At 53.4% G+C, this 20,195-nt stretch overlaps 10 protein-coding genes across 10 annotated transcripts; 5 read left to right on the top strand and 5 right to left on the bottom strand.

The window, feature by feature from the left end:
- Positions 1-222: 222 nt before the first annotated feature.
- Positions 223-1,898, bottom strand: BJY04DRAFT_226630 (MCT family MFS transporter; the record flags this gene model as incomplete). The annotated part of the gene is made up of 4 exons (XM_073718456.1): positions 1,488-1,898; positions 1,335-1,441; positions 1,114-1,288; positions 223-1,058 (listed from the first exon to the last, which is right to left on the bottom strand). Exons 1-4 carry the CDS (start codon positions 1,666-1,668, stop codon positions 223-225), a joined length of 1,299 nt encoding a protein of 432 aa, XP_073572954.1. The 5' UTR covers positions 1,669-1,898.
- A 948-nt stretch (positions 1,899-2,846) lies between these two features.
- On the top strand, positions 2,847-3,905 carry BJY04DRAFT_226628 (SDR family oxidoreductase; the record flags this gene model as incomplete). The annotated part of the gene is made up of 3 exons (XM_073718455.1): positions 2,847-3,300; positions 3,372-3,721; positions 3,808-3,905. 3 exons carry the CDS (start codon positions 2,847-2,849, stop codon positions 3,865-3,867), a joined length of 864 nt encoding a protein of 287 aa, XP_073572953.1. The 3' UTR covers positions 3,868-3,905.
- A 2,449-nt stretch (positions 3,906-6,354) lies between these two features.
- BJY04DRAFT_184967 (uncharacterized protein) lies at positions 6,355-7,233 on the bottom strand. The gene is made up of 2 exons (XM_073710704.1): positions 6,616-7,233; positions 6,355-6,556 (listed from the first exon to the last, which is right to left on the bottom strand). Exons 1-2 carry the CDS (start codon positions 7,134-7,136, stop codon positions 6,361-6,363), a joined length of 717 nt encoding a protein of 238 aa, XP_073572952.1. The 5' UTR covers positions 7,137-7,233; the 3' UTR covers positions 6,355-6,360.
- Positions 7,234-8,608: 1,375 nt separating this feature from the next.
- On the top strand, positions 8,609-9,437 carry BJY04DRAFT_184966 (uncharacterized protein). Its single transcript, XM_073710703.1, has one exon. The coding sequence runs from the start codon at positions 8,824-8,826 to the stop codon at positions 9,187-9,189; it is 366 nt and encodes a 121-aa protein (XP_073572951.1). The 5' UTR covers positions 8,609-8,823; the 3' UTR covers positions 9,190-9,437.
- Positions 9,438-9,704: 267 nt separating this feature from the next.
- BJY04DRAFT_27548 (uncharacterized protein) lies at positions 9,705-10,526 on the top strand. Its single transcript, XM_073720051.1, has one exon. It carries the CDS (start codon positions 9,750-9,752, stop codon positions 10,389-10,391), a length of 642 nt encoding a protein of 213 aa, XP_073572950.1. The 5' UTR covers positions 9,705-9,749; the 3' UTR covers positions 10,392-10,526.
- A 31-nt stretch (positions 10,527-10,557) lies between these two features.
- BJY04DRAFT_184965 (Zn(II)2Cys6 transcription factor) lies at positions 10,558-12,731 on the bottom strand. Its single transcript, XM_073710702.1, has 3 exons — positions 12,510-12,731; positions 12,260-12,459; positions 10,558-12,211 (listed from the first exon to the last, which is right to left on the bottom strand). The coding sequence occupies exons 1-3, from the start codon at positions 12,629-12,631 to the stop codon at positions 10,578-10,580; spliced, it is 1,956 nt and encodes a 651-aa protein (XP_073572949.1). The 5' UTR covers positions 12,632-12,731; the 3' UTR covers positions 10,558-10,577.
- Positions 12,732-12,878: 147 nt separating this feature from the next.
- Positions 12,879-14,813, bottom strand: BJY04DRAFT_184964 (mannitol dehydrogenase family protein). The gene has a single exon (XM_073710701.1). The coding sequence runs from the start codon at positions 14,584-14,586 to the stop codon at positions 13,078-13,080; it is 1,509 nt and encodes a 502-aa protein (XP_073572948.1). The 5' UTR covers positions 14,587-14,813; the 3' UTR covers positions 12,879-13,077.
- A 414-nt stretch (positions 14,814-15,227) lies between these two features.
- On the bottom strand, positions 15,228-17,134 carry BJY04DRAFT_27527 (uncharacterized protein). The gene has a single exon (XM_073720050.1). The coding sequence runs from the start codon at positions 16,650-16,652 to the stop codon at positions 15,675-15,677; it is 978 nt and encodes a 325-aa protein (XP_073572947.1). The 5' UTR covers positions 16,653-17,134; the 3' UTR covers positions 15,228-15,674.
- Positions 16,748-18,974, top strand: BJY04DRAFT_27524 (uncharacterized protein). Its single transcript, XM_073720049.1, has 3 exons — positions 16,748-16,936; positions 16,982-18,308; positions 18,360-18,974. The coding sequence occupies exons 1-3, from the start codon at positions 16,842-16,844 to the stop codon at positions 18,765-18,767; spliced, it is 1,830 nt and encodes a 609-aa protein (XP_073572946.1). The 5' UTR covers positions 16,748-16,841; the 3' UTR covers positions 18,768-18,974.
- Positions 18,975-19,293: 319 nt separating this feature from the next.
- Positions 19,294-20,149, top strand: BJY04DRAFT_184960 (glycoside hydrolase superfamily). Its single transcript, XM_073710700.1, has 2 exons — positions 19,294-19,502; positions 19,566-20,149. The coding sequence occupies exons 1-2, from the start codon at positions 19,326-19,328 to the stop codon at positions 20,142-20,144; spliced, it is 756 nt and encodes a 251-aa protein (XP_073572945.1). The 5' UTR covers positions 19,294-19,325; the 3' UTR covers positions 20,145-20,149.
- Positions 20,150-20,195: the final 46 nt, after the last annotated feature.

Below are 20,195 nucleotides of genomic sequence, written 5' to 3'. Positions count from 1 at the left end.
TCCTACATTGCATCATTCCTAGGTAGGCAGTCCGGCCTCAGGTGGACATGAATAATAGTCCCAGGTTGCCCCCGAGGGGACAGGAAAACACATACTTCTCGAATTTGCTACCCCAAGATAACACGTTCTGAAGCAGGGGGACACTGCTGACACAGATCAACCCAAGGCCACGAACGAGTCCTGTGCAGGCCATAGCTCCACCCCCATCCTCCCAGGAAAACGTCAATACTTCTTCCGCAAACCCCAACCCACCCCCCTCACCCTAGCAAAGAGAATAAACGTAGTCCCAACAACACAAAACACCCCGGAGAAAACCTTCAACCCGACCCACCCGCCCGGACTATCCACAATCGCCCCATTAATCGGATTCGTCGTCAACCCCCCCACAGCAGTCGCAAGCAGCAGGATTCCCGTGCGAAACCCCAGCTCCTCCATGGGCGAGATCTGCATTACCAGCGGCGTGATCAGACTCACATACGCACCGGAGAAGAACCCGAATGTTACCGCAAACACGATCAGAGCTGCTGTCGTCGACGACACAAGCCAGACCGCAAGGATTGTGAGCGCAGACGCGTAGCAGACGATGATAAAGATATTATACTTTCCAATCTTGTCGCTTGCAAATCCCGCGAAGAGACGACCGAATAATGATCCTGCGTTGAGGATAGGCAGGAGATACGGGACCAGTTCTTCTTGCATTCCGGCTTCGAGAGCCTCAAGGGGGAGGAATGTTATGGGTATGTAGAAGCCGTATGTAAAGAGGAACATCCCTGTTATTAGAAGGATGAATTTTGATTCTGTGAATGGCTTTGCGAGTTCTGCGCGGGTTATCTTTCGACGCGTTGGATGGTGGAATGGGCGGACTGTTAGGTTGGCAATGACGAGGAGGCCAAGGATAAGGAATGCGCAGGTGCGCATGGCCCAGGGGAAGCCGGTGGTTTCGATGAGGTGGGAGACGAGGATTGGGAGGACGATGCCGCCGATGCTGGATCCTGTGAAGAGGATGCCGAAGGCGAGGCCGCTTTTGGTGGTGAACCAGCCGGCGGCGGCGGTTAAGGCTGGAGGGCATATTAGAATTAGGATAGATGTAGTGGGAACGATGAGGCAATGTACAAGGTTGGAATATCATGGATACACCAAAGGAAGAACACACTCCTTGGGCAAGGAGGATCTGGTAGTACTCTGTACCGAGGCTGGCCATCATTATCCCGAGGACATGAAGGATGCTGCCAACGAGGAGAAGCCAGCGAGGGCCGTGGCGGTCGTAGAGCATGCCGACGACAGGGCCCTGAAGACCATCAGTATGTTGTCGGCTAACAGTGGTAGTGGCGTACCATGCCCATCATGAAGAATATTTCTAGGGATGGGATCCAGGAAATAGCGCTTGTAGAGTAACCTTGGAGCAGTTCATTTTGGTAGTACTCCTGGAATATTCCGACGCCTAAGATCGTTACTCAGAGTACTCATGTCAGGATGAATGGACTTACTATTTAACCAACCGAAACTACAGAATGAGGTACACCAACAACCAACGATCACAAGCCAAGCAGTTAAGCCTCCATCCGGTGCTTGCCTGATCAAGATATCTGGCGACGTCGGTATGCCCTTCTCAGTGTCATCGCTAGATGAGACTACAGGGCTTGAAACGCTGGATTTGCTGTCAGCCATTTTGGCCCCTGGCGAGGTACAGCCAGGTGCGATCTATGAGGCAGGCTAAGTGATTTTGTATTGATTGATAACCCGCCCTTAAGGTGATGGAAGATTCTGCTGGCATATAAAGATTGTTGATAGCCAGGCTCAACTCGGGAGTACGCACTCGAGTGTCTGTACTTCGTATAAGTTAGCAGTGGCTTACTGTGGAGTGGTTCGTATGCATTGTAAGCCACAGCCAAGTTATGGACCTGCTGCTTTGGGGCTAGAACTACTGCAATGCCACTCGTATTAGGAGGAGCGCTGCGCTTATATCAAACTTGGAGATCAATTCTCGCTATCCTCAGAGCTATCCAACCAATCGCTCGAGTTCCATCTAGGGGCAATATGCAAGATCTGTCATCGAGATCGCAGAGCCGGGAGATCGGAATACCTATGAATAATCTCCATGAGATCATATCAACTCAAGCCTCTTGCGACGAATCATACTAACTGCAGAGTTAACTAGAAGCTTCGGGGAAGATATTGGCTGAGCTTATCAGGGTCGAAGCTGGGTAGCAGGATGATTTCGGCGCAGTACAAGCAGTACAAGCGGAGTTATCGGCCAGTAATCACAGTAAACAGGACACGGGTCGAAGAATCCTCAACGTAGCGAAGTGCTGGATTAGTCTTGCTGTATGGAGTCCAAAGGCTCTTGAAGCTCAGCAATGGCGAGTAGACTAGCTATAGCACAAAAGAGTCGCGCATCCAAGACCTTCTCAGTGCCACATCCAAATGCGTATCTGCGAGGCTCGTTAAAGCCACGGTACTTGCAACCCATGGTGCTGAAACATTTGATCCAATATATTCTGTGCTTGGATTCTTTATGTTGCGGCCCTGGGCCCCTTGATGATAGTCATAGAAAAGGTCTAGGGTAGGGCTGGTCGTCTCGGAGAAGGGGGTATTATCACGAACCCCACGGAGCTCGGTACAGTTTTCACCAGACTGCTCGAGTTGGCAAGATTAGGCGATTTTCTTTGATCCGGTTTTGCTCCTATCCGAGTATGCACTCCGTAGGGGGAGCACAAAGAAAGACAACAGGTCTGCTTACCTCCTGCTTGCTCATGTCCATTTGCTTAGCCCCTGAGAGATTCCTGAACTCCGTCTTCTCTTGCGTTCAATCCAAATTCCTTCCTCAACTTTCCATCGCGACCAAAATGCCTTTGAGGGATTACTCAGGCGTGAAAACAATTCTCATAACCGGCTGCTCAGCCAAAAGCATCGGCAGCGCATTAGCCATGGCTCTTGCTCAACGCGGTCACCACATCTTTGCAACTGCTCGATCCCCAGAAAAGATCCCGAATACCCTTACCAGCCTCGATAATGTCACCCCGCTGCAGCTCGACGTGACCTCCCCTACCTCCGTGTCAGACGCTGTCAAGGCAGTACAGGAATCGAGCCGCGGGCTGGACATCTTGGTCAACAATGCAGGAATCGGTTACACAATGCCTCTACTGGATGCGAAGCTGGATGAGGCGAGAAACGTCTATGAGACCAACGTTTGGGGTGTCTTACGAGTAGTTCAGGGATTCTCGGACTTGCTGATTGCCGCCCGGGGTAAGATCGTTAATGTTAGTACTGTTGGGGCAGTGGTGAATACACCTTGGATCGGTATGTTCTCTTCAAACCGGACGGCAGACAGCCAAATACCTGCTCTTTCTAACCATAGCTCCAATAAGCAGGCATATATTCGTCTTCCAAATCAGCTCTGAACCAGTTGTCGGAAACATTGAGATTGGAATTATTCCCGTTTGGCGTCAGCGTCATCTGCCTCATGGTCGGCACCGTGCAGACCTCCTTCCACGCCAATGAACCTCCAGCCGTCATTACTACAGAGTCTCGTTACACGGTTATCAGGGAGACAATCTCGCGGTGGTCATGTGGCGAAGCAGGGCCGAGGGGGTGCTCGATCGAGCAAGCGGCGGAAAAGATTATAAGGGATGTGCTGGGGAGTAGGGGGGGTATTGTATGGAGGGGACCGAATAGTGCAGCAATAAGGTTTCTGGCTGCGTGGTGTCCTAGGTGGTTGTTGGTGAGTCCGTTTCCTTGCCTTCAGTGGTGCATCTCAAGCTGGGGTTGGGCTTCCTTAACCGGGGCTAATCGGTGTAATAACTGCAGGATAGGATTATGTCGAAGGAGCAAGGTTTGGATGAGTTGGAGAAGAGTCTGGCCGAGTGAATTACTAGGTGTTCAGATTATTGTTTTGTAGAGAGAGTGTGTGAGTGAGCTCAATAGTAGGTCGGGTTGTATAGGGCCCTGCCTATCTCTACTTCACTCTCGAATCTCGACCCCCTAGGCATACTCACCCGATCGAAAGCGCTTGAATCTACGTCTACGCGCATTTAGCCACGTAGTATAAGTATACGAATGGCTCGTAGCATTTCAACTTTCGTACGTCATCCCCAATACCATTAAAAACTGCACGAGCCGCATCCTCAACGCTAATCGGCATCATCGCAAGAACAGCCCGAAATCCGGATAAAATTAGGGTGAGTGCACAATATACAGGGTGAGATCCCTACTCCCTAAAAGAACGATAAGAAGCCCCATACTATTTCCTACCAGCACTAGATCTCCAACGCAGCAGGAACCAGGTCTGCGTCCAACGAGAACATTATAATCACGCCTCAGCCGGACCTCCAGCCACACACAAAGCATACTCAGGTCAAAGCGTCGAGCAATCAGATCCTATGCTCCGGTTCCAGGTGTGGATCGTAGCGGCGCCGGTGGGTCGATTGTTGGCTCCACAGACGGCAGTGGCTCTGTAGATGTGGTAGTAAATGTCAACGAAGTTAATGTGTATCCCCATGGGATTATGGTGTAACTGGTGTAGGTGGGGATGTCCCCCACAGACTGCACGCAATATGCCAAGTCAAGGAGGCGGTTGGTACAGTTTTCATTGATCCCCGGGTCCATGAAATAGAAGTCTGAGAGAACAAGACCCTCTCTGAGGGAGATTCAAACCTTGTGCCGTTAGATAGAAACTATCTCCGGGGGGCGCTTATAGTGATCTTGAAACCACTCGGTACCCCCCGTCCAGAAGTAAAATGCCGGGCACAGTGCTTCAACAGCCACCTTCATTCACCCCACATGTATCGTGACATGGCCATCAATAGGCTCCAGCTCCTCGCCGTCTGCAACTCCCTGAAACTCCTCGAGCTCGTCCTCCCCCGGTCCGGGTACATCCATCAGATAACCCCAATCAATATCCCCAGGTTTCGGCGGCCAATCCGCTACCACATAGTTCACATATCCAATGCCAGTGGGTAAAAGCTCACTCTCAAACAGCCCTCGCATACTGCGAATAGCATCGTCATCAACCTGGATGAAACACTGGAATCTCGGATGTTCGAGATAATGGTTCTTTTCACAAAGCTGGCCAAAAGTAACTGTAGAGGCGGATGATGGCGGTGGGAACAAGAGTGCAGGGGCAGCATCCCCGAGCACTTCCCGCCCCCGCCACTCTTGAAAATGCCTCCTCAACGTTTCTCGCGTTGCCCCCTCGAACATCCCTTGGTCCTCGAAAAACAACAAATCAAAGTACTCGATCAGCTGAGGTGTATCGGATTCGGCCACTGCCGTCTTGACGTTCCGAACCAGAAACTCCTTGAAGCGGTTCCAGGCTTTGTCGTCATCGTACGAGCATCGATACACCACCCAACCCCATTTTCCAATGGGCGACGTTAGGAGGTCATAGAGAATTCCACTCTCGACGGATGAGGAGCGCTGATAGGGCTCAATCGGGGTGTTCGAAGAGGTTGCTATTACGCGATTCAGTGGGGGCTGGAGGCGGTTCAGTCATTGCTGGAACTGGACCGGTCGAAGGGCCAGGGAACGGAAGCGGTAACCCGTTACAGCCCGGCTGATGCGAGAGGCCAACATGTAGGGCTTGGTAGAGGAGAGTTTGATGGAAGAGAAAGTCCATGGATTGGACGAAGTCCAGAGAGAAAAGAAGGACAACTGGACACCTGATGGAGAGGGGAAATCCCTGCCAATCCTGCGTTGCTGCCTTAGTCCGGAATGTAATCAAGCAGATTCTAGTAGTAATGAAGATCTATTTCGAATTTCACTATTCCCGGGCTTCAGTTCTGGTATACAGTCTAACCAGCATTGCTCCACCACCCCATGATCCCATTTGACAGGCTCGGTCGACTAAGATAGCATCTATACGCCGCTGACGTCCCAGTAGAATAAACAACCATGCAATCAACACCGCTGTACATGTCTAGTGCAACAGCCTAGAGAATAACAAGTTAGCATAATCCTCCCAGTCAAGAAACCAAACAGGGCAGAGAGAAACAAACCATCACACTCCTCCCCTTCAAACACTCATCAACATCCAAACCCTGATAATACCCCATAAGATTCCACGAGCCGCCCAGCGTCTTCCAGCCAGTGCTAGAGCGCGGGCCAAATGACATAACATACGAGCCCGCAATTCCTAGCGCTATAGCCTTCACGTCGTTACCGCCACTCTGTGCCCGCTCGATTGCGCTGTTGATTTCGCTGCTGCCGAAACACCGCCAGTAGCCGTCGGTCCAGCGGGCAAAATATGTACCTTGCGGGCCTAGACTGCATAGTTCGAGGTTGTTGATCCCTCGCTCTTGGATGTTGCTCCAGAGGGCTGAGTATGCGCTTGCGAGGCCGGACGCATCTGGTGACGCGTGTGGGTCAGCGCTTTCTTTTGGTTATTAGGGCAGCGACGGCTAGGACTGAGGGAAGGTGAAGGTGTGGGGATGATTGCTTACACCATGTTCCGTCTGAGTAGTTTGCGATCCAAGTGCCGTAGCGTCTGCTGTCGAGGTCGCCGAAGCTGGCAGCTTTGAGGGTTGCTGAGCCCCGTTTTGTGGCGGGGGCTGAAGCGTTGCTGTGTGATAGCCATAGGGTTAGCAAGTGAGCGAGGAGGGGATGCTATACAAGGCGTACCTTGAAACCATGTTGCGGTTACTGCATGCGTAGGTGCCGTTGGCAATTGTGACCGAGTACAGGGACGTGAACTTGGGCGTGGCCGGTGGTGGTGGTGGTGCTGCTGCTGCTGCGGCAGACTGCGCCTGTCTGCGCCGGGCTTGGGCCTGTGCTTCCTGCTCTTGCTGTCTCCTCTGAGCATCCTGCTCTTTTGCCTGTCGTTTCTCTTCTCGTCGTCGCTCCTGCCCTTTCCGCCGCTGCTGTTTCTCCAGCTCTGCCTTTTCTTTCTCTACCCTCCTCTGCCGCTCGTTAATCCTCTCCATTTCTTTCCTATGAGCAGCCTCCTGATCCCTCATGCGACGCTCCATCTCCGAGAACCGCTGATCCCGATCCGCAAGCAACTTGTTCATATCCGACTTCAGCACCCCGGAGTCACTCTCCACCTTTTGGATCATGCGGGTATACCTATCTCGCTCCTCACGCATAACCTTCTCCGTCTCGCGATCTCGCTGCTGAATTGCCATCTTCATCTGCTCTTCCATTTCCCTCTGCTGCTTAGCCCACTTCGCCCTCTCCTTCAGAATCTCGCTCTGCAACTCCTGCCCCGCAGACGTTTGATCCAGATACTTTTTCTCGTCTACCATTTGGATCTGCAAGTCCGTGACAATGGGTGCATTGTGGCCTGCCAACAGCCCTACAATACCCCTAGCTGAGTCCTGCGTGTTATTGTGCCGGTGCGCCGTGCTCACCTTGCTAATCATCCATCCCCAGAACTCCGGCGTGTCCACGAGTTGCTGCTCGCGCTGGCTCGCTTCATCACCTGGTAATTTATCCCACATTGTTGTGACGAGTATGACCTTCTTCAGGGCGTCTTGCCCGCAGAGCTGCTTGAACATGATGAGGTTTCGTTTTGCGGATCCTCCCATTCGGATATCTGTTATCCTATGGAGGTAGATTATACCGTTAAGTAGGATCTTCTGTTTGTAGAATGCAACCAGCCATGCCGCAATCTCTTTTAGAACCATCGTGTCGCTTCTGTTTGTGTCGTCGAACCCGGGTGTGTCAATGAGGTAGACGGTCTGATCTGGGGATCTCTCGTACGGGTATACATCTACGTCGATTGTGCCTAGTGCCGTCAGTTTCTGACCTACCATAGCCCGTGCCTTCTTCTGCTCAAGTCACCCCCGGGAAGTCTGACTTACACGCCTCAAGCTGATGTCCAACCTTGACAGGCTTCCCCGAGCATAGCGAGATAAATGAGCTCTTTTCCGACCCCGTCACGCCCATAATAGCAATGAAGACATCGTTTGGCCTGGGAATAATTAACATGTTAAACGTCTCTCACACGACTACTCACCTTGCGTCTCGACCGCCGCGAAGCCTCCTGGAATCTACAGGACCGGGTTCGGGCGGAGCAGCCGTGCTACGTCGGGACCAGCGACCTGCGGTGTTCGGTATCAGCCATCTCCCGCATAGATATAATAAACAGATGTAAGATCGAATGAGTCTCACTAAATAGTGACATTGCTTGATGAAACTAGCTGCAGAGTGTATCAGTAGGTTTGCAGCTTAGAAAAAGGCAGCGAACACTTCGTGCGCGAACAAAGATAGCAACAGATCAATCGAAGAAAGAAGTATCACCCTTAAAACCACACTTGAGCGCTCCGGCATATTTACATACCATCTCCAAGCGGCGGTGCAAGGCGATGCCTGGATCCAGGCAGTGCTCGGCCCACTGCATCGTATTCCCTCAAGCCACGCGGTAAGCCGCACTCCCTGTATGGTGCCCAGGAGGGAACCTCAAGCCAGCGAGACCACTCAACTCCAGGGGTTCGTTCGTGGAATCCATGCCAAGGGAAGCGAAAGGCTGAGGCTTTACGGCCTTGTTTCTGTGATATCCACGTGTGAGGGGTAGAATCAATGCATCTACGGAGGAAGGAAAGTTGAATTCATCCGCGTCAAGCACACTTCACACTTTGCTAGTTTGAGATCATACCTAGCCAGCCTCGTCTATCTTTTCTCCCTCGAGTTGCTCTCTAAGGCAGCTTTCGCACTGTGTTGTGCTCTCTTCTATCCTATCTACGTGTATAAACCCACCACTCGGTCTTTTCGCACATGCTTGCCATTGCGTAGTTACTAGCAGACTGGTCTTGTTCTTACCAGAAAGTCAACATTAGACAGGCCACTTCACGCGCATTTCTTTCCCCAGCCTACTGTGAAATCCCAGCGATGAACACTCTAACATCCACAGCGCTGCAATTCACCGATCAAGTCCAGCGTCTATCCACCGTCATCGGTCTACTCAAATCGAGCCCGCAAGACAGGCTGTTCCTCGTCATGGGCAAGACCGGCTCGGGGAAGAGCACGTTCATCGCGCGGTGTACTGGGGTAGATGTTACAGTAGGCCACGGGTTATACTCATGTACGTGCACGTCGCACTCCGTCCCTTTGCAATCTATTTTCCAGTCTTCGCCCCTCCGCTGGTTCAGATTGGTATCAAGCTCGCGGGCCATGCGGTTGGGCGATCCAGCTCCCCGAAACCCGAATCCCACAGAGCCTATCCATACTAATCCTACCTGCCGTTGTCCACACTAGGCACCGATTCAATAGACACATACAGCTACACCATTCCCAACCCGCACAATCACCTTTCTCCACGCCGGATCCACCTAATCGACACCCCAGGCTTCGACGACACAACGCGCCCCGACACCGAAACCCTCTCTATCCTCGCGAGCTACCTAGGCGCGTCATACGCAAACGGGCTCCATATCCACGGGATCATAATGCTGCACCCGATAACCGATAACCGGATGACCGGGTCCAGCATGCGCAACCTGCAGATCATGCGGAAGATGTGCGGGTTTGCGTCGTGGGATGGGTTGGCTATTGCGACGACGATGTGGAGGGATTCAGGTGGGTCTCTGAGAGAGAAGGGTAGAGCGGTGGAGTTGGGAGAGCGCGAGAGGGAGCTTTTTACTGATCCGCGGTTTTATGGGGACTTGGTTGGCGCGGGGGCGGCGGTGTTTCGGCATAACGAGGGTGGCAGGAGGGATGGTGCTGAGGAGGCGCGGTCTGCGCGGCGGATTGTGGGTCATCTTGTTGGTGAGTCGGATCGGCGGGTTGTTCCGTTGACGCTGCGGATTCAGTGGGAGATGATAGATGAGGGGAAGACGCTGGGCGAGACGACAGCTGGGATTGCGATTGCGGGGGATTTGTACAAGGAGCGGCGGGAACATGAGCTGCAGTTGCGAGAGATTGAGAGTGAGTTGAGGAGTCGGTTGGCGCGGACGGATAGCGAACATGCTGCGGAGTTGCAGAGTCTCAGGGCGGATTTGCAGAGGCAGGTGGGCAGGGCTGAGGACGAGAATCGGGCGTTGCAGAAACGGATTGGGGAGTTGCATGATGGGGAGGAGGAGGCTTGGTTGGAGAAGGTCAGGATTATGGATGAGGAGTTTCGAGAGCAGATTAAGGCTAAGGAGGAGGAGTTGGAGGAGTTGGAAGAGTCGATTAGGGAGATTCAGGAGGATGCTAGGAGCAGTGCTGGGAGGTCGCGGTGGTCTGGGTCTTTTCAGGATCAAGACTACTCGTCAGAGCATGTTGCGATTGTGAATACTGCCAGACGGGAAGTTGTCGAGGCGAAAGACTCTCATGATAGACTCCAGAGTCAAACAGGGAATATCATCAATGGGATAGCCAACGGGGTTTCTGCTGGGCTGACCACCAGTGTTGTTAGCGGAGGTATGTTGCCTTTCCAGATATCTTGTAATTGTGTCCTTGAAAGGTGCCAACTCTAACGATCTTTGCTGTAGCGCTCGCGGGCGGACTTCTGTGCATCGTTATGTGAGTGTACAGAGCATGGTGCGCTTGTATAGTACTAGGAAGAATCTATGTAGATATGATGACAAGGTAGCATGTTATTGGAGTTCTCCTAGATATAGATCAGGGAATGTAAACTCTAGGCTCACCGTTGTGTACCCAATCTATGCTGGCCATCTCCATGCCTCCTTCAGTCGGAGTCGATAACTCCCCACCGGCCACCCATGATGAAACTCCAGTTCATCTAATAGCCCTAATAACGCAACCTGCTCGGCTCGATCATCGAAATACTCCCCGCAGACCAGGATCCCGAGCAATGCAGTGGTCAACGAAGGAGGATTCTTCCGGTTATACACGGCGATCCCGCATAGTCTCAACACGGATGCTCGCAGCTCTAGCCCTAGAACCCTCATGCGCTCCTTATGTCCGAGTCCCAGCCTCGGGATCGTCGGATCATACACTGCAAGCAGGATCCGAGCGAGTTCGATATGTTGCACGCCTGCCACGTGGAGGTTCGTGAGGTAGCAGATTTCAGGGAACACCTCGCCACTGGCACGATCTGCTTCGCGAAAGTATATCGGTTCAAATGTTGGAGGGAGGAGATCGATCCATTTCTCAGAGAGGGTTCTCAGATTTGTCCATTTCTCTGTTGTGGACGCGGTATCTGTCTCGTGAGAGGGGGCGAGGGATGTACTCCCGTAGCAGAATTCGAGGACGTCCGCGCAGAAGACGACCAAGCGGGCGGTCCAGAGGGCGTCCTCGGCTGGCGCGAAAGAGCGGAAGACGTCGCAGCGGGAAAGGGACATGTTGAAGGGGCGCTGCTTGAGGAAGGCTGAGTACACTTCCTGTCTGAAGGCGACCCAGAAGGCCGCTTGGCGGAGGTTGGCCATGTACCATGGTGAGCCGAGGGGTGATCTGTTCTCGACGGTCGTGAGGGTAGAATTATAGGTCTCTGCCGGGGATGTTGTTGGTTCGAGCCCTCGAGTCGAGGTAATGTCTCCCGTGACGGGGATTCCGGAGGACAGAGGGCCCAATGGGACGATTGGAATCTGTGCTTCGATGAAAATATTGATGACACGGAGAAAGAGCTCGTTGTCCCTTTCTTCATCCTGAAGGGGATAATCGACTTCTTCGTAAAACCGAAGGATGATTGCTGCGGCGAGTAGGTCCTCGTTGCGGGTGTGCTCTGGATCCGCCCCTAGTGTCAGAAGATCATGAATGCACTTGTTGTGATAGTGCAGAGCGGTTTCGTCTGTCAACTCATGCAGAATCCGACCATCGTACCTTATCGCCCTGGTTTCTGTTCGATGCTTCGGTACGCGAGTGAGATGGCGCGCGGATGCTGCCAGAATGGCATTCATCAGAGGAGGACATTGTCTAGCTCGCTGAGGAACAACCAGTTGGAAGTGTCGCTGGGGATCGCAAAAGTCCAGCCACATACTGAGGTGGTCGATGTAATAGCCTAGGAGGAGGAATTCGAGCCTGTTGTACCTGAACGTCGCAGACTTTCTCCATGGAGTTTTGACAAGGCCGCGAAGAACGAAGCGATCGCTGACGCTGTCATGTACATTGTTCCCAGTTTGCGTATTAACGCTCGATAGCTCTGCAGATGGTTGGGATGAAGGAAGTGCTGCATCGTTCACTTCTGGTGTGATTACATCCTCGGCCAAGGTTGTCTCTCTGCGTATCGCTCCCTCATCTCCCATCCATGTAACACGAGGGGAGGCCGTGTCGTTGTCAATTTCTTCATTATATATCGCGTTGAGCTCGGCCGTCTCGTCGATATACACCAGTTTCTCTACACCGGTTAGCCAGTCAGTCACCGCAAGTGAACCACAAAACTTACTGGGTACCTTGGTCGTCCTCAACAATTGATCATCCACACTCCGCTTGCCGACTTTCCCTGACTCGTCGCTGAAGCGTATCGCTCGAGTTGACCTTGTACATCGCACCCCATCCTTCGCACACTGCTTACAGGGTGCAGAGTCCGATCTTCCTTCGACACCGGATCCAGCAAACACCTTCTCACACTTGACATGTCTTTTCGTGCACAAGTCAGCGGCAAACTCTCTCTCTTGTGGCAAGGTGGGACCTATCTGCAATGATCACAGGTGGTGTTTCTGCGCTTGCGGGTTACATTTGCGTTGGGGGCGGAGACTGGGAGGATTGCGCTGGACCCAGGTGGCGGTTCAGAGCGGGGTTCGAGATGGAGATCCATGACGTCGAGGCATTCTGATCTTCGTTTCTAGAATTCTGTCGAAGTCATTGACCGCTATTAACCGATTTCTGTAGGGAATATGTCGGTGAGCGAGGAGAAGCTCCCCTTGGTGATATATGGTAGGAAAAGCATGGGCCATGTGCGGGGAATATCTGTCCGGGCGGAGGCACAGCGGAACAGCCGGAGCGGACCTTCACCGAGAAAGAAATTCTGCGACCGGGGAATCGTGTCTTGGGAAAAGTTGAAATCGCTCAACAATCACGAATTTTGGTCTATCGTCATCTATCTCTATGGCTTGCGTTTTTCCAATAGAAATACATGGTAATAATGATAATAAAAACAATCAACAAGAATCGCTTGCAACACAGGAAACCAACCGGCCCAATCCCGGGCGACCGACCATACCCTAGCCATTCCGAAATAAAGAATTCAAAAGGTGATTAAATTTAGTCGACGTACTTGGGGAGCGTCTTGAGAATGCCATCTTGAGCAATCAGCTCCATGGCCTTGGAGACTTCCTTCAGGAAGCGCTCGTCCTTGCGGAGGTCGTCACCGAAGAGCTCCTTGATGCTCAGCAGCTCCGAAGGGTTGAGGCCGCCGGCCTTGGCCTTCGCCTGGAGGGTGTCGACCATGGGATCATCAACAGCGAATTTGTTCCCGCTGTCATCGATTCCGTTGACGTAGCGGAACCAAGCGGCAGCGACGAAGCAGAGACGGCGGAAGGGACCGGTGTTCCAGATCGCCTCGGCGATGGAGGGCATGATGAACTGAGGGATCTTGCCGGAGGCACCGAGACAGATACGGGGGAGCTGGTCCATGATTGTGGGGTTGGAGAAACGCTCAATCAGCGTCTTGCTGTACTCGTCGATGTCGACGCCCTTGATCTGAGGCAGCAGAGGCTTGACCTCCTCCTGCATCATCTGCCAGACGAACTTGTGGAAGACAGGGTTCTCCATCACCTCGTGGACGTACTTGAAACCAGCAAGTTGGCCCGGGTAGCCGATGGCGGAGTGGCTGCCGTTGAGGAGGCGGAGCTTGTGCTTCTCGAACTGCTCGACTTCGTGGGTATCCTTGACCATTTGAGCGCCAGCCTTCTCGAAGGGAGGGCGGCCGTCGGAGAAGTGGTCCTCGATGACCCATTGCATAAAGGGCTCTGTGACGACGGGCCAGGCGTCCTCGATGCCGAAATTCTCGGCGAGGGCGGTCTTGTCGGCCTCGGAGGTTTGGGGGGTGATCCGGTCGACCATGGCGTTGGGGAAGTGGGCTTCGTGGGCGATGTACTTGGCGATATCTTGGTCACCGCGGAGACGCGCGAAAGACTCAAGCATGTGTCGTGTGATGGCACCGTTCTTCTGCATGTTGTCGCAAGACATGACGGTGAAAGGGTTCAGCCCCGAGCGGTACCGGCGCGCGAGGGCATTGTATAGGAAGCCGAAAGTGGTGCGGGGCTTGTCGGAGTTGGCCGGATCCAAGTCGAACTGGATGTCTGGGTGCTGGGCCTGCAGCTGATGTGTGTTTTCATTGTAGTAGTAGCCGCTCTCGGTGATGGTGAGCGAGACAATGTGTGTGTCCGGGTGCGCCATTTTGGCGACCACCGCCTCGCGGTCATCCGGCGCATACAGGAACGAGTTGATGGCACCAACGACGTGCGCGAAGCTCCCCTTGGCCGATCGCTCGATGACTGTGTATAGGTGGTCTTGCGATTTCAGGATGTCGCGCATCTTGGAGTCCCAGGGCTGGAGACCGACACCGCAAATGGCGTAGTCGGTAACACCGTGCTTTTGCATCAATTGGTCGACGTAGACGGCCAAATGAGCTCTGTGGAAGCCGCCGACACCGACGTGCACGATGCCCTCCTTGACTGCGGCATTGCGCTTGTAGGTAGGGCCCTTGATGTTCTTGCCGGCGTTCAAGATCCGCGACAGGTTCGCGTTGTTGAGCTTGAGAGGAGGCATCTTGTCGTGTCTGTGTTCTCCGGAGGGTGTAAAGTCAGAAGAACAACGGCAAGAGGAGGGAAGAGAGGAGAGGGGAGAGATTGTACAGAAATAAGAGACAGGAAAAAAGACAGCTTGCCACAACCCCCCAGGGTGAGCAGCAGTTTTTGACTATGACGATCCTCCAAAAATCCCATTCAGGGATCAGAATTACATCATGTAATAGGCCATCCTTCCAATGAGAAAAGGGGGACAGCGGTGGAGCAGCTGCTCCCATAACAAAGCATCGCCTTGCGTCAGCCGCTCCACCCTGCCCACACTGCCCACTCGGCCCATAGCTCTGCTTTTTCGCATCCTCCAGACTTTTGCGCCCGCATAAATCTAGATCGCCTTCCGGGTTTCCCTCTCTAATCGCGGGTGTCGAAAAAAAACCCTTCACCGCGACTGCACCAGGCCAATAGCGGCTGCGAACGGGTCCATTGGGATGTGATGATAGGGCTAGCCCTCAGGGCCAGACGGCAGGATTGCAACGATTGCAACGCCAGCCTCTGTTTGCGATCAAATTCTTCGCACGCGTGACAGAGTCACGCGGTGGTTCAGGGCCGTGGGATATTTTTATATTGCCTGTTGCGGCAGTTCCGGCCTTCGGGTTTAAATGATTATTGAATATTGATTGCCAGAGGGCTGGAACTAGTCCCGGCGTACCTTGGTCAGGGGCTATTAATAGGGATAAGGTGCTACCACTACCCCGGTTCCCGGTGAGAGAGCTTCATTTCAATTAGAAACCAGATTACTATTTAACTACCAGTCACCTCCCTTATCATGGTCATGTGCAGCTGCAAGCTCTTCGGCTCTGTCAGCCGCGCCCCTGGCCGCTCATTGTTTCAATTCTGTTTGAAAGTTTGAGCCTTTGAGGGCTTCAGGGGGGGGTTTTACCAAGTTCTAGACTGATCGCCGAGTCAGCCTCCGCAGCCGGGGGGTCTCCTGAATCTCATCTCACCCCATTCCGAGATCCCTCCGGAGTATGGACGATCGCCAAAGGGGCACAACAAACATTCAGACCAGGGAACAGCATTCATTCGCTCGTTACACTACTGCTGCTACTGCTGCTACTGCTGCTCTAAGCTCTTCAGCTTCTCCTGCAACGCCGCAAAATTTCTCTTCATCGCCGCCGTGTTGAATTGCTCCCCCGTAACAAGGGGGTACTTCTTTTTCGGTCCCTGAATCGTCGCGTCCTTGCACGGTTGGTTGAAAAAAGCAATGCTGTACCGGTCGCCGAAGAAATCACCAGGATCAGACGGCGCCTTCACGCGATGAAAAGTCGATTTGAATCGATCATCTGACCAGCTCATCAGCAGGTCCCCGATATTGCACACAATCTCCCCCGTCTTGGCCTGCACTTTCGTCCAGGAGTCGCCGATGCCGAACTCCGTCACCACCTCGCGCCCGGGGCAGATTTCCAGTCCGCTCTGCCCTTCCTTTTGGAACAGCAGCGTGAGAAAGTCCCAGTCTGCGTGTGCGCCCGCGCGGTGGTATGCCTTTCCATCTGAGACCTCGGGCAGCGCAAAGTAGTGTAGCAGTCGCGTTGTGGTCTGCGCGTTTGGTCGCGAGACATCGTGCGCCCGAACGAAGAAATCGTCCGGGAACCCTAACCCACGCGCGAAGCAGCGCATCAGCATTTCAGACACCGCTTGCACTCGGTGCATAAACTGTAGACATGTCTTTTTGAAATCCGGAATGTGTGTGTCGTCGAGCCACAGTCCGTTCATGTTCTCGCCGAACTGCAGCTGGTAGGATTCCTTCGTATCGGGCTGGCCGGTCGACGGGCGCACTTGCGAGTTCGTCTCCCACCCGACGTTGTTCGGGTTCCATGGCACAGTGGACTTTGTGGATTCCGGGAGGGAGAAGAAGCTTTCCGCGGTCGCAAACATGCTGTCTATCTCGTCGATCGAAATGCCATGGTCGGTAATTGTGAAGAAGCCGACGTTTTCGGCGGCGTGGACCAGCTCGGCGGTGATCGCGTCGATGCGCTGGTCAAAGTCGCGCAGGGAGATTTGAGGGATCGGACGGTCGACGTAGGTAGTCATGTTGTTGTTGATTCTCGCCAGTATGATATCCAGTCACATAACCATTATATATGGCGACTTATCGAGGAAGACTCCAAAGAACAGACCCCGCTCGGCCGAGGTGATAAGCAGAGGTGGGGAGGGACTTGAGATGAGCCTGCTGTGCGACTCTCCAACTCTCACAACCTCGCCAACGACCAATCTCGGCCGATGAGTGCCACTCGCAAACGCCTGGCCTGTGCCGAGTGCACTCGCCGTAAGATTCGCTGCGACAAAGTCGTCCCATGTCGGAATTGCACGAGAAGGTAGTCATCCTTATCGCTGGTCAGGAATGTCGCTGATAGGGGCAGAGGAACACCTTGCACGCGAACAAAGGAAGACAATGACGATGTTGTCGAGAGACTACAGGCCCGAGTTCAGCAGCTGGAGGCGACTGTCCTGGAATTGACCCGGCAGCGAACGTCTACACCCTCGGCCGAGCCTGTAGAGCAACCAGACTCTGAGATAGGCGACGCCGCCACCATTTTGGAGTTCCTCGCCTGGGGCCGTCGTAAGAAGGCGGAGTACTGCGAAGATTTACTATCTGGCGACGTGACGGCCGAGCATGATAGTCAAGAGTCTCCTGGACTTGGGCCTGGTAGATCCTCGGCCGAGGCCTATCTCCAGCTTCTCCTGCCTCGACGCGCTCTATTGGAACAGCTGGTCGAGTTTCACTCCGACCGCGTGCTCTGGTACCACAACTCTTACGACGCGGATCGCTTCAAAGAAGAAGTGGGCGCTTTCTATCGCGTCGCCCATGGTTTACCGGGCCACCCCTCGGTTGACTTTCAATGGCTTGCTCTGCTCTTCGCTGTCCTCTGCGGCGCACTCGCCTGCGCTCCTCGACACACTGCGCAGAGCTGGGGCTTTTCACCATGGGAGCAGACATCTCTCGCTCAACGTTGGTTCAAGGCCGTTTCGACATGTCTTCACCACGCAGATTTTATGGCATGCCACTCCCACTACGCCGTTCAAGCTGTCGCAGCTCTCACCATGTCTGCTCACCTCCTCGGCTTTTCAAACAGCCTGTCTGTGCTCCTCGCATCCACCGCTCGCATCGGACAGTGCCTCGGTTTGCAAGAGACCCGCCGACCGAACGGTGCATGGCGCCAACTGTGCATTCAGGATTGGTTTTCGATCCCCTTCTTCGAAAGCTACCTCATTCCCCGCCCTAGCCGGGCAGATCTCGACGCCGACGACACGAAAGATGATTCCCCGAGCCCGGCTGCATACTCGCATTTCTTCTACAAGGTCGCAGCTGTCATGTCCTCTCTCCACGACGGAATGAAAAACACGCACACCCTGTACACGCGCTACGAACAGGTTCTCGAGCATGATCGGCGGTTGCGGACTCTTGCCACACAAGGCCTACCGGAATTCCTACAGAATGTACCAATACAACCCGACTGGCCGTATTATGTGCCATGGGCTCGGCGATGTCTAGCGATAAGTCTATCGCACAAGGTCATTATGATCCATCGGAAGTTCCTGGCATTGAGCTTCACAAACCCCGTCTTTGTGCGGACTCGAAGGACATGTGTTGCAGCAGCGCGCACGATCATCAAAGAGCAGAAGGAAGCACGACAGGACGGCGGTCCAGTCTTGTGGATCCAACAAGCATTCGGCGTTACAGCCAGTGTACGTCCCCATACCACTCTTTCCCTAACAAATTTATGCTAATACCTATAGATAATCCTTTGTCTCGACCTCTTCCACCGACCACGAGGCGATACTGAAGCAGCGCACCACCGCCAACTCATCAACGACGGGCTAGAAATGCTAGCTGACGGCCCATCAAATATGATCGCCAAGCGCGGCGTACATCTCCTTGAAGCTCTTCTCGCGCGAGAGCCGCGGCAGTCCACTGAGCCGGACTTGATGGGCATCATCCGGGGGGTGTGCGAGCAGACCTCTGCGTCCGCATCTGTGTCACCGGTTACGGCTACATCTACGGCTCCGAGGCGGGAGAGCGTCTCGTGGCCTCCACAATCAGGTACGATGGACAGAGATGATCCAGACATGGGATTTGAGATGGCGTATGGAGTTGAGAAGGAGACACTCGATGATATTCTCTCGCTTGCTGCGAATTATATTTAGGTCTTATGCACATGGTTTATGCTATATGTGATGATTAAATGAGAGTCATGATTTCGTGAATTGATGCCTGTTGCAGGATTGATCTTCTATTGCCATTGCAACAGCTCGTATCTTATACTGTCCTGATCGGCACTTGCCACTTTAATATCATCTCATCGTTGCCGCCTAGTGTCCTCCCACCTGCCAATGGAAAGCTTATGTTGTGCCATGTAGTTGTCGATCCATGCGTGGAACACGAGAGATCGCTTTCCGGCAAGGTTGTTCTATATAAAGATAGCGTCAAACAAGATATCTTGTCAATCGTTGGGGAACTCGTATACTGGGCGTTGGCGATCTTCGTATTTTTTCTAGAGTAGCACTTGCAACTCTGACTTTGGTTATTCTTAGCCAGGGTTTGATGGTGACGACAGTACCGTAGTCAATGGTGCTGGGGGTCGGGGTTTATGGATGCGCCTGTGAGATCTCCAGAGGCAGATATATAAACCCACCATCCACACCCCAATGTTGCACCTACAACAAAAACTCACAACATATCATAAACTACGAAGCTTTGGAAAGATGAAGCTTTCCCTCCTTACCCTAATGGGTGCACTGTCCCTAACAACCGCTCTTCCCCGCCATAGCACCCAGTGGCACCGCGCCTCAACCACCCAAGGCTTCGACATCTCCAACCACCAAGAGTTGGTCGACTTCAAAGCTGCGTTTTCCTCTGGTGCTCGGTTCGTTCTCATCAAAGTCTGTAACACTCATACCCGAATCCCTACTCTGAACCAATTCCCGTTACTAACGGGTTTCCAGTCCACAGAAGGATCATCTTCCGTCGACCCTCTATACGAGTCGCATCTAGCCGGCGCAAGATCCACACCCCTCATCACAGGAGCATCCCACCTCGCTCTCCCCGACGCCTCGTCAGCGTCAGAGCAAGTCTCCTTCTTCCTGCAGACATCAGGCGGCTGGAGACCAGATAACCAAACTCTCCCCGGAGTGCTTGATCTCGAGAAGAACCCCCACGGTAGCGATCCGTGCTATGATCTCCCCCCTGACCAGCTCATCTCTTGGATCAAGGAGTTTATCGTGGGGCATAGAGAAGTAACGGGCCGCGTCCCGCTGCTACATACCACTACGGAGTGGTGGACTCAATGCACAGGTAACGCAAGGGGGTTCGGGAGGGAAGTTCCACTTGTTCTTGCTGCGTCTGCGGGCTCTGGTGGTGGGAATGGGACTGGGATTGGGCCGAGTGTTCTGCCAGGTGACTGGGAGAAGTATACAATTCGGCAGAACTCGGGGAGCCATGGCTTTGGGGGTGGTTCGGATGTGTTTAACGGGGGTGTGAGGGAGTTGTTTCAGTTGGTGACAGGAGGGATTTGGTGGTTATAGGACAGTAGAAGTGTGCTGTGCTTGTAGCTTGATGGATTCGAGTGTTGGGTT

This window comes from Aspergillus karnatakaensis, assembly GCF_047715665.1.
Source record: "Aspergillus karnatakaensis strain CBS 102800 unplaced genomic scaffold BJY04scaffold_15, whole genome shotgun sequence".
NCBI lineage: Eukaryota > Fungi > Ascomycota > Eurotiomycetes > Eurotiales > Aspergillaceae > Aspergillus > Aspergillus karnatakaensis.
This window is presented reverse-complemented; position numbering and strand designations above follow the sequence as displayed.